At 36.0% G+C, this 12,273-nt stretch overlaps 2 protein-coding genes across 2 annotated transcripts; one reads left to right on the plus strand and one right to left on the minus strand.

Moving 5' to 3' along the window:
• Window positions 1-12: 12 nt before the first annotated feature.
• On the minus strand, window positions 13-4,710 carry slx1b (SLX1 homolog B, structure-specific endonuclease subunit). The gene is made up of 5 exons (XM_047595014.1): window positions 4,247-4,710; window positions 4,073-4,124; window positions 2,556-2,876; window positions 1,221-1,436; window positions 13-405 (listed from the first exon to the last, which is right to left on the minus strand). The coding sequence occupies exons 1-5, from the start codon at window positions 4,417-4,419 to the stop codon at window positions 376-378; spliced, it is 792 nt and encodes a 263-aa protein (XP_047450970.1). The 5' UTR covers window positions 4,420-4,710; the 3' UTR covers window positions 13-375.
• Window positions 4,711-4,961: 251 nt separating this feature from the next.
• zgc:112271 (uncharacterized protein LOC553698 homolog) lies at window positions 4,962-6,251 on the plus strand. The gene is made up of 4 exons (XM_047595036.1): window positions 4,962-5,066; window positions 5,245-5,310; window positions 5,770-5,867; window positions 6,021-6,251. Exons 2-4 carry the CDS (start codon window positions 5,248-5,250, stop codon window positions 6,118-6,120), a joined length of 261 nt encoding a protein of 86 aa, XP_047450992.1. The 5' UTR covers window positions 4,962-5,066; window positions 5,245-5,247; the 3' UTR covers window positions 6,121-6,251.
• The last annotated feature ends 6,022 nt before the right edge of the window (window positions 6,252-12,273 follow it).

Raw genomic sequence — 12,273 nt, forward strand, 5'->3', positions numbered from 1 at the left:
TGTGCAAAAATGTGAATTTTCAGGGTTATATTTATTTTTACATCACAAAAGTGTGTACAGACTTAAAAAAGACATGAAAACGCACCCACAAATTTACTATATCAGTAAGTTTACGAAAAGCTTACTGTAAAACTTGTATGTTCCGTAAATGAAAATCATGAGAAAACAGGGCAGAACATCTTATTCGTCACAATTCATCAAATAATTTAATACATTACAAACATATATATAAATACACATTAAGAGACACCATTCATGATGACGTGATAAAAATGATGTGAGATGTTGGGTACTCTTCCTTTTCCTTTTCCTTTTCATTGCTTTGAAAATGTAGTTCATTAAAAAAGGAACTTGATCTTTGACGTCTTCATGTCTTTATATCTGCAGTTCATCTGTCCAGTGGCTCTGTGGAAGATCAGACACGAGTCAGTCAAGCAGCAACTACATTCAGCTTCTGGTATCAGGTCATAAATGGGTTTAAGAGAAGCTTCAGGGTTTCTGCAACTTTGAACAAGTGAAATGTAAAACGCTTCAAGACCATATGGGTTAAATTTAAAACCTTTTTAAGACCATTATGGGTTAAATTAAAAACCTTTTTAAGACCGTTATGGGTTAAATTAAAAACCTTTTTAAGACCATTATGGGTTAAATTTAAGAACTTTTTAAGATCATTATGGGTTAAATATAAAACCTTTTTTAAGACCTTTTTAAGATCATTGTGGGTTAAATTGAAGTACTTTTTAAGACCATTATGAGTTAAATTAAAAACCTTTTTAAGACCATTATGGGTTAAATTTAAGATCTTTTAAAACGATTATGAGTTGAATTTAAAACCTTTTTTAGTCCTTTTAAGACCATTATGGCTTAAATTTAAAACCTTTTTAAGTCCTTTTAAGCCCATTATGGGTTGAATTTAAGACCTTTTAAAACGATTATCAGTTTAATTTAAGTCCTTTTTTAAGACCATTGTGGGTTAAATTTAAAACCTTTTTTAGTCCTTTTAAGACAATTATGAGTTAAATTTAAGACCTTTTTAAGACCTTTTAAGCCCACTATGGGGTTAATTTTAAGATCTTTTAAAACCATTATGAGTTGAATTTAAGACATTTTTAAGACCATTACAGGTTAAATTTAAGACCCTTTTAATACCTTTTTGAGACCATTATGGGTTAAATCCAAGACTTAAACGAAGAACGAAAAACGATGGAAAACACACTAACCTGGGACGCAGACGGCGCAGTCTCCTCCAGATCTCCAAAGCAGCCATGTTTGTAGCGGACGAGGCTTCCCCACAGCACCGAGCGACGACAGGACGGACACTCGCCCTCCACCGGCAGCAAATGGGACGGCTCCGACTTCAGGAAACGCCTGGCGAGGCAGGTGACGTGACTGCTCATCCCACAGGACGGGTGGAAACAGCTGAGCTTATCTGACACCTGAGGAGCACAAATACATGTATATATAATATATTATATATATATATATATATATATATATATATATATATATATATATATATATATATACATGTGTGTGTGTGTACAGGTTGAGTTGTACGGTTGGAAAATAAAAAATAAGAAATTGACGACTGTGTCATACATCCTTTTGCTGCTGCGTGCTCAAACCATAGACTATATAAATATGGACATGAAGCCAAAGCACGTAGAGCTCCCCCTGGTGGCTGGAGGCTGCAGTATAGGTCATAAGCTCCACCCCCTCCATGTTAGTGGACGGGACTAAAACACTAAAATAAACCTAACAATGAAAATTCAGATTACTTTTACACAAGTAATGTGATAAAGAGATTAAATAAAAACATCTAACTGATTAAGTCACATCCTGTTTCTATAATGCAAAATACTAACTAAAGACAGAACTTATCTCCACTCCATCGGATCCGACTTTATTTTTTTTTTTAAAAAAGCAAACAAAAACAATGTACAAATGCTGTGAGAGCCTCTCAGAGTCACAGCAGAGGTTAGATTGACTTTAGTTCAGATCACAGATTGTTGGCTGGTGGAACTGCTTCTCTAAAATGAAGTCAAAGCAAGCAGAGCTCCCCCTGGTGGCTGGAGGCTGTCATAAGCTCCACCTCCTCCATGTTAGTGGGCGGGACTAAAATACACGTCAAATAACTTTTTTTCAAAGATGGTTTATGTGGTTTTAGGCAGTTAATATAATGTTGAAGCATGTTCAAGCATATTTTTTTGTATAAGTTTTGTTTTTAGCTTTTTTTTTTGGCGTTAAAGAAACAGGATGTGTCATAACAGCTGCCATAAAGCAGTCCAGTGAGACTGTGAGAGCTGTAAAAAGAAATTTAAAAAACAAGTTCAGCATATAATCCAACGTTTCCTTGTAATTGGTGGAGGTAGAGCAGAGCGTAGTAGTCAGTTTAACAAACGCAAGGAAGACGGGATGTGTCCATATTTATATACAGTCTATGATTCAGACAAATCAACAGAAGGAAATATGAAACATAGACCTCCACACTGGTTCTTTGATATAAAGAGGTGCATTCCAATAATATATTTGCTTAATGTCCAAAGGGACTCTACCTTGACCAGTCCCTTACAGAGGAAACACCAGGACGTCTCCTCGTCCTCCCCTGGAGGCTGCAGGGGGAGCTGCTTCTTCTTGGCCCTCACGCTGCCGAAGGCGATGGGGATGTGCAGGGGAGGCTGCAGGCCGGGCTCAAAGTCCATCCTGTACTCTTGTTTGAGCCAGCGGGCCGTGAGCGGCAGCCGACTCCACGGCGCCACCCGCAGCATGTTGGAGACCACGCGCCAGTGGAACTGCAGGCTGGACTCCTTCCTGGTCCTCCGGGGGACGTGGGACAGACGCCTGGACGAGTGGGGGTGCTGCCACGCCCACTCGAACTTGACAGGGAAACAGCAGGATGACGTTAGAATTTCTGTTTATACTTGGATATCGACGTAAACTATACAAACCAGCTGCGTGGGACATTTTTGCTAAGTGTGTGATTCAGCCTCACACATGTAAACAAACCAGAGTGATGAATTTCTGTGTTTACTTTGTTTTAGGCATCAATAACTGTTTTATAATTCTATTACTATAACAAGCCCAATAAAATTTTATCCACAGAACTAAAAACTCAGAAGTTCTCACTGGTCTTTTCTCATTTTTTACTGTAATATTGTCATAAATGGACAGAGAGAGGTCTGAATACTGGGTAATTCTGCATTGGAACATAATCAACCCTCATGTTTTTTATTCATTCCCTCTCTGTAGACTAGTTTTAGGTTGCTTTGACTAGCTATTAATCCATAGGCGTCAAATATAAGGCCCGTGGTCCAATCTGCAAAATTTTTTGCAAAGGAATTTCAAAAAATTTTGTAAAAAGTTTTTCATGTTGATGCACAAAAGCAAAGGGAAACATATGGAGTTGTCGTTGTTTAGAGGTTATTATGCTGTTATACACAGTGCATAAACACACACACAACAGTGCTGCACTAAAACTTAGCTCTAAGAGAGCTGCTGGTTTAACTGCGAAGTCTGAAGCGTAACCAAAGTCCATTCAAAAATCGTTCAATTTAGTGGTGCTGAACGTAAACTGGGGGGTTGTGAATGACTTATACCCTGAATCCGTCACACTACCAGTTCTTTATAAAACGTCCCAATTATATTCTGCTGCAATTGCATTTGAGTAGATGAGCAACTAATTGGAAACCTTTTAATTGAATTCTCCATTATGGATAATCCATCCCATCCACTACACCAAACATTATTAGAGGGGCAGAGGAGCTCATTTGAACGCTACAGAACTTCTTTTATTCCTCAGTCTATCCAGATATAACAACTTTTTACTACTATGACCAGGCAGTCCAGTTCCCTTGTGGATCATTAAACTGTGGCTTGAAGCGTAACCAAAATCCATTTAAAAAACATCCAATTTAGTGATGCTGAATGTAACCTGGGGCTTTTTTTTGATTTACCTATGCCCCGAATTACTCTAACAACTAATTCTTTATATAAAAAAAACATCAACAAAGCACTGGGCTGATGCTTGGTAGTATTTTGGTTAGAGAACATTTTAAATATCCTGGATACGTACCCTCAAAGCAGCAATATCACTGGGAAACCCGTGTATAATGAGGACCATGTCCCTGGGGGTGAAAAAGGACGAATATGTATTAGTATACAGAATGCACATCGTGTAGCAGACCTCGTTTGATACTACAAACTAGATAAAAACACAGCTGTGGTGATGATGCATGGACCGTCATACCACGGTCCTCTCCCACTCGTCCTCTTCGCTCCCCCTCGGTGCCGCCCGGCGTTGTGTTGTCCGATCCGCCGCTCCGGGTTGACGGTGAAGCCGATGTAGATGCGGCCTTTGAATTTGGGATTGGTGCAGTACAACATGTACACACCGAAGAAACTCTCTACTTCCACGACCATTGTAAACGAGGAAGACGCATAATTGTTTAAAAACAACCGGCGTTAAAGGGAAACAACAAAACCGTTGGCTGATTTATTAGAAAATTATCCTGTAAAGTTCTACGCAAAATATACAGTAAAACGATGACAATACTGTCATTTTTATGGCAATATTACTTTTGTAATATTCTCACAAATGAGGACTCTTCAGACATCTTCAATTAGTTAGCTAACATGCTAAGTTTGTAACGGGCATGTAAACAGTGCCGTGGTAGTAGCACACGAATATGCCTGTTCAAATATTTTCGAAAAAAAACTCTACGTCTATCTATTTGATGTCTCACATCGTACATAAAAATAATATATACAATTAAAATATCTAATAGATAAATTAAGAAATATCTATTAATTTTCTATTGTAATTATGTTAAACATTTACTTCGGGGTTCTCTACGGACCCCTAATATTATGATTCGTTCCTTTAAAAAATATATCCCGCCTACGTTACAAAATAAACGCTTTTGATTGGTCAAGGCTTTCGCTGCTGCTTTTTAATTGGCTAGTTCATCCATCAATTGTGACGCCTGCGACTCTCCTTACCGGCACCCGTAGTGTGGTTTGCGACGTGACTAAGATCGGAGAAATTGTGATCCAACAAACATCTTTCGGTAAATATTAATAATAATAATAATAATATAATTCAAAAATATGTTTAACAACTGAGCCGTTTAAGAGACACTGAAACTATAAACTTACACCGATATCGTGCTGCTTAGACTGATAGACCCAGTGTAACTACTGATTTACTAACGTGACAGTGTTTCTGTATTTGTTTTATTCCCACAGAAAATGGCAATAACAGCTGATCACATCCGAAATAAACTAATTAAGGAGCTCCCGGCAGTGCACGTGGTGGGTTTCCGTTTCCTGGTTACTGTTTGTTCTGTATGTGTGCAGCAGAGAGTAGAGGCACGCAGTTCAAAGCCTTTCCATTTAGTTGCTCATCTACTCAAATGCAATTGCAGCAGAATATAACGTGGACGTTTTATAAAGAATTAGTAGTTAGACGGGTTCCGGGCATAAGGCATTCATAAACCCCTAGTTTACATTCAGCACCACTAAATTGAACGATTTTTGCATGGAGTTTGGTTGCGCTTCAAATTACAGCCTGCAAAATGAAAACACAGTTAAATCAGCAGCTCTCTCAGTCATTTTAACAGTAATGCTGGATGCTGTAGCCTGTATGGAGCTGACATTTAGTTAGTTAGAAGGCATTTGTTTTCACTGGTGTACCTTATGTACTGGCACTTGTATTTAGCTGGAATTAAAAGTCTTTTGTATCTTTTGTTTTCCTCTTTTCGTGCGTTCCAGGATGTGGAGGATACCTCACCCAACAGATGTGCCGCCAGCTTCAAAGTCCTGGTGGTGTCGACGCAGTTTGAGGGCAAACCGTTGTTGCAGAGACACAGGTATAACACACACATAATAGAAAATACATGCATGCAAAGTGATCTGTGCACAAAACCCTTCACTCAAATACCTTCTAATGTGTAACGTCTGCTTTTATTTTAAACATGTGAACTAATTAAAACCCTGACATCTTCCACTGTGTCTTGCATCAGGATGGTGAACACGTGTCTGGCCGAGGAGCTGAAAGAGATCCACGCTTTTGAACAGAAGACGCTCACACCCGAACAGTGGGAAAAACAGAAGTCACAATGACACACAACGTAACACATTCCTCTCTGCTCGAAATTAAAAAACATTAAAAACAAAACAGGCCTTCATACTCCTCTGACAGACGTAAAGCAGACAAGTGATATTCCTCCATGTTAATAAACACGGTTTATTGACAACTTCTGTCTTTGTTGGTTGTGTCGTTACTGTTACACAAAATTTTACTTATTCAAAGGTTTTGTTTTGCTTTTACAAACTAAAATACACGTCAAATAATATTTTCGAGGATGGCTTCAGTTACATGTGTAGGCGATACTGGGAATTTTGGTATCGATCGGATACCAAGTGAATACAGGGCGGGTATCGCAGATACCGATACTTCTTTTGTTTTTGTTGAGTAATTTTGGCCTTTAGTTCGTTGTTTATGATTATGAGAAAACACAGAACAAATATTTTAGGCGAATAACCCATTTCTATGGAAGAGGATTAGGGCCACTGAAAAAATAAATAAAAAAATAGTTCTTAGAAATAAAACAATTCCCCTTTTACTGCACACAATTGTTTTAGGAATTAAAGTCATTAGTGCAAAACAAGAAATAAGAAGACAAAAGAAAAAGGAACAACGTTACAAAAATATAAATATGACAATGTAATCAGTATCAGTCAGTTGAGCAAAATAAGTAAACAAAAGCAACAATATAATAATAAACATAAAAATTGCGGGAAATGTTGGCTCATTCATTTTCCACCAAAGAAGTGGGTCTGCATCCTGTGTAATTATCTTCTCTTCCGCATTTCAGTAACAACATCGGTACCAGTTGTGTGATGCTGCTGTGATCCTACAATTTGAGTATCAAACTCCGTCCGTATCCACCTTTTACCACAGGTGGGGTTGACGAAGCTCCTGCCGCACACAGACTCGGAGAGAAACTGCACTGGCGTGAAATAAAAGTTTCGATCTTATCACGCTAGTATCGAATCGATACCGATACTTGTCATGGTATCGATTCGATTCGATCATCGATATTTAGTTCGATACGCTCAACCCGAATTTCAGTCGTTTTATGTAGTTAATGTAATGTTGATACATGATAAAGTGTCATTTGTTCGTTTTTAGTATTTATTTATTTTTGATAAGGTTCGTTTTAGTTCGTCATTTGACGCCATAGAAACGGGATGTTACATAATGGCGACAACCAGATGTTTTTTCACAACAACTTGTGTTTTACACATTTCACGTGTTAAATTTCTCCACCAGCTTTATAAAATTTACAGAAAGATTTTTTTTTTTGTGATCAGCGTTGAACGTGGGTCCTGGTGCGTATCTGTGACACCGTGACGAAGCAGGAACGACCATTAACATGTGCATTGGTTTTTTTTTAAAGGGCTCCGCAGCCAACGAAGCATGAACGGGCTCCAATCAGGCGAACAACTTGAATATAAATGAGATGAATACGGTGACAACGTGCTGCAGACCACCGCTGTTTATTCCCTAAGTGCACATGTATGAAGATCTGAGGGGAGGAGGCGGAAGGTGTTAATAACTCCTTGGTGGTAAATTGTGAAACTGAAAAAAGAGTCAGTGTTATGACTAAAGATTTATTCCTCTGGGTTTTATGATCCACTGATGATGCATCACAGTGTTCGTCTTTTAATATTACACAGATATTAGGGTCATAATAATGGAGTCTAGTCTAAATATTTATATTTTATTATATTTATTTTAGGATGTTCAGGTGTTAGAATAATGAATCATAAATGATGATTAATTTCTCTCTATGTTTGTTTCTTTATTGTTTTTGCAGCTGAATAATCCATTTCTATATTTTGCACAATTAATTCATGGTTATTTACAGAAAAGTCTTAGACTCCATGTTATAAATATTAATGTAAATGCACATTATTGCACATTATTTACCTGTGTATATAATATATATTAACTTCTGTCTCTATTTCTTGCAGATTTGTTCACATGCAAATTTTGTCCAGTTTTTCCTTACACTATTTTATTTTATTCTATCTTGCTCCATTTTTATTTAGTGATTTTTTAATTGTATTATTTTTAAACTATCTCCACCTATTTTTCTTTTTACTGGTGCTTCTCGAGAGTGAATTTTATTCTATTTCACCACATTGTTATTATTTTATTTTATTTTTTAGCTTTCTTCAGCTATTTTTATTTTTTTCTAGTGGTTTTCAATGGTGCATTTTACTGTATTTTTCCACATTCTTATTTTAATTTATTTGGAATTTTATTATTTTTACTTTATTTTATTTTTAAGTATCTTCACAGCAATTTTACCTCAAATAAGTAATAAGTAACAGTGGAGTCCCTCAAGGAACTGTACTTGAGCGTTTACACTTTCACTTTAAAAAGTATAGCTGCTGATTGCACACACATGTGGTTTATATTTCTTGTTATTCTTCTTATTATTGAATCTATTTCAAAGGTGTTTCACTTTAGGTAAATGATGAAAAGCTTTTTCACAAAAACATTTTATTAACAACTTGAATTTTATAAAGAAAATTCCTGCACTTTGCTGCCACCTGCTGTTTAATTCTGGGTCTGTGTGTTGCGTTATGTCCACAACTCTGACTAAAGCAGTGGATAAATCAAGAATAGCAGCTACTTTTATTAAAAAACCTGCAGTTGAAGTCTTTTTTATTTATTTATTTTGTATTCAGACTGGTCCCTCTGGAGGACCAATGTTTTTTTTTTTGAGGTATGACTCGCAGATTGCTGGTTTGGATGTGGAGCAACAGTCGGTCCTCTTTCAACAACCCCCCCGTCGTGAATATGTGACACGCTGCTGACCACAGACAAAGGGGCCAAATAATATCCCTCACACAGGGAAACTAACCACGTAAAATGAGTCATGTGGAGGAGTGAGGCTTCGTGTATCAGGGGGCGTTTTAACAGAGAGCAGCTGGTGGCGGCTGGACTAATGGAACCTAATTGATGCATCCAGTGTTGCTCAGTCAGACGTTTTCTCTGCTTTTCACCTCGATGCATGTGAAGCGAAGTCTGCAGCGTGAGCTCCTGCAGAGAAATCCAGAGGCCGCGGTCCTTGTCTGTTCATTTATTATTGTTCTAATTCTGGGTCCAGCAGGCGATTCGTTTCTGAGAATAACTCCTGGTTTAATGCACACAGTTTAATTCCAGTCTCGGTTTAATTCAAGTCTCAGTTTAATAAGTCAATTATTTTGACTTTGACTTTGTTTTTTTTTTTTGCCCAAATAACTTTTACCTCAAAAATAAGTCCTGAAAACGTGACGTGACATTTTGGTCAGTTTACTCACATCTTTATCTTCCCATTGTAGATAATGTATTTTTAGTTCTATTTATTTCAGATTTTTGTAAATTTGTACATATGCAAATCTTGTATATTTTATTTATGCTATTTTTATTTTTCCCATGAAGATAATGTACATTTACTTTGTTTAATTTTTTTTTGTAAATTTCTTCATATGCAAAGCCTGTATATATTTATTTATAGATATTTTACTTTTATTTATTTTAATAATTTTTCCCATCTCAATAGTGTACTTTTATTTCTGTTTCTACATTTTTTTTGTAGATTTGTACACATGCAAATCTTTATTATATATAATATTTATTTTATTATTATTATTTATTATTTTATTTTTATTTGATTATTTTTATTCCATGTAGTTAGTGTATAATTTCTTCTGTTTCAATTTTTTTGTAGATTTCTTCATATGTATATTTTTATTTATACTATTTTTTATTTTATTATTTCTTTCCCTGTACATAGCGTGCTTTTACTTCTGTTTCAATTTTTGTACATTTGTACATATGGAAATATTTTCATTTATATTATTTTTTTATTTTATTTTGTTGACGTTTATTTTTTCTGATTATGTTCAATTTTGCATTTCATGTTAATGTTTTATGTAATGTGTTTTATTAATTCATTTATTTTTGCTTTTAGCTCCTTTTACTCCTTTTTCACTTTTTTTTGTAACTAAGCTCCTGTGACCAAGCAATTTCCCATCTGGATGAATAAAGTCTGTCTAATATCTAAAATAATAATAATAATAATAATAATGTGGTTTGTCCTAATACATGTGAGCCATAAAACATTTAAAGAGAAATTTTCCCCACAAATTTAGCCGATAAGTTATTCTCTTCACACTCAGAGCAGAATTCGAAGTCAAACCGAGTGGAGTGTTTTTAGATCCTTTTCCATGATTCAGTTTTGTTGCTCACAGCTCTCAGGGTATAAATAACCAGGTTAATGTCGTGCTCCGAGGTCTTGGGACTTGGGAATAAACTCATCTCAGACAAAGACGGACCCACTGTCTGTTTCTCTGCCTCTTCCATTAGTGGCCTCAGGAGGGTAAGTGGTGGAAATAATCCTCTCACACCGGCTCTGGATCTGTCCCCTGATCTCTGACGGATAAAATCACATCAGCACTGAGCCGCTTCTCGTCACAAACAACAGATTCTTGTGTTCACGCTGTCAGTCTGAGGATGAACATGATATTATTAGACATGAACTGACGGTAAAATTCTCCTTTACTGAGCCAGAAAAACTCAAATCTCCTGTTTTTAAACCATTTCTGTCAAACCTGGTTCCACTTTTTACAGATTCTTCTCTCACTTTCCTGCTTTTACTTGTAGGTATTTGTTGCATGTATTAGACAATCAGGGATTTATTGAGTGGATCTTTGTAGAATCAGCAGAGCAGAAACTTTTTTTATTATTATTACGTGATGAAAGTCTAGGATTTGGACGTTTCCTCTGTCAGAGTTAGATGACGTCTTTTCAGATGTATCACAGTAGTAGTTTCACTGTATTACTGACATGTCACTGTATTATTGGCTCCATCACTAGTGGATTATTTCCACAGAGTGAGAAATTTAATTATACGTTGAAGTATGTGAAATAAAACACGCTGGTTTTCTCAATGGATTCTTTTAATAAAAACTCAGTTATAAACCTTATGGATAAAACTGTTCATAAATTCCTGTGGCACATCAGATACTGCTACTACTAAAGTGACTTTGCTGCCTGTTTTTCTACGGCATCACTAAGCAGCCATGAATTCACATGTGTTATTTTCTTCCATTTTCCCATGATAACGAATTAATTACCCGAGATAACGCTCATTATCTGCAGAGGAAATTAAGTTGTTATCACAATAGTCGCTATCATGTCACGTCCTGTTTCTATAGCGTCCAAAAACGAACCAAAACCAAACAAATGAAACTTGAACATGCATTTTTTTTTTTTTTTTTCAGACTCTGTGGGTGGACACACTCTGTTGACTCAGTGGACAAAGACAAGGAGACACGATGCCACGACCATTGACTTGAATGCCGCTGTTGCTATGCAACTGACCAAATAACCTTAGACACTGTTTTGCCAAATATTTTTCTATATTTGTTCATGATGCTAATTCTGTGAAGTTTTATTTTATCTTTCTTGTGTTTAGTTTTATATGAAATGAAGCTACGGTGACAAAGTAATTTCCCTCAGGGATCATTAAAGTCTAAGTCTATGATATTTCGTTCCTAAAATGACAGAAACCATCCTTGAAAAAAATTATTTGACATGTTTATGGTTTGTACGGAAGCCCGAAGCAGCCATGCATTCACATATTACTTTTTTTTTTTTTTTTCATTTTCCCGTAATAACAAGTTAATTTGCTCGGTTTTTCTTAAAGTAACGAGATAAATAAAAAATAAATGAATAAAACAGATTATACAGATTATAAAAAAAATATATGATGTGTGTTGCTAGTGTTTTAGTTTGGACCAAGTTTAGGGAAGTATGGAAGCCTGAAGTGGCCATTCATACGCATATTATGTTTTTCCGTTTTCTCAAGATAACGAGATAAACAAAATAAATAAATAAATAAATAAAAGAGAAAATTAACTCATTATCATGGGTAAACAGAAATGAATAATATGTGAATGCATGGCCACTTTGGGCTTCCGTACTAACCATAGACGGACTAAAATGCCAATTAAATACACGTCCAATAATTCTTTTCAAAAATTCTTTCATTTTTTGGTTTTAGTTTGTTTTTTGGATGCTATAGAAACACAATGTGACATGATAGCGACTACCAGTTGCCATGGAAACCCACTCAGTAAAGCATTGTAAAAAAAAAAAAAAAATTAAAGAATAAGTACAGTTTATAATCCAACATTTCCTTGTAACCGGTGGAG

The sequence above is a fragment of the Mugil cephalus genome, chromosome 1 (assembly GCF_022458985.1).
Source record: "Mugil cephalus isolate CIBA_MC_2020 chromosome 1, CIBA_Mcephalus_1.1, whole genome shotgun sequence".
Classification (NCBI taxonomy): domain Eukaryota; kingdom Metazoa; phylum Chordata; class Actinopteri; order Mugiliformes; family Mugilidae; genus Mugil; species Mugil cephalus.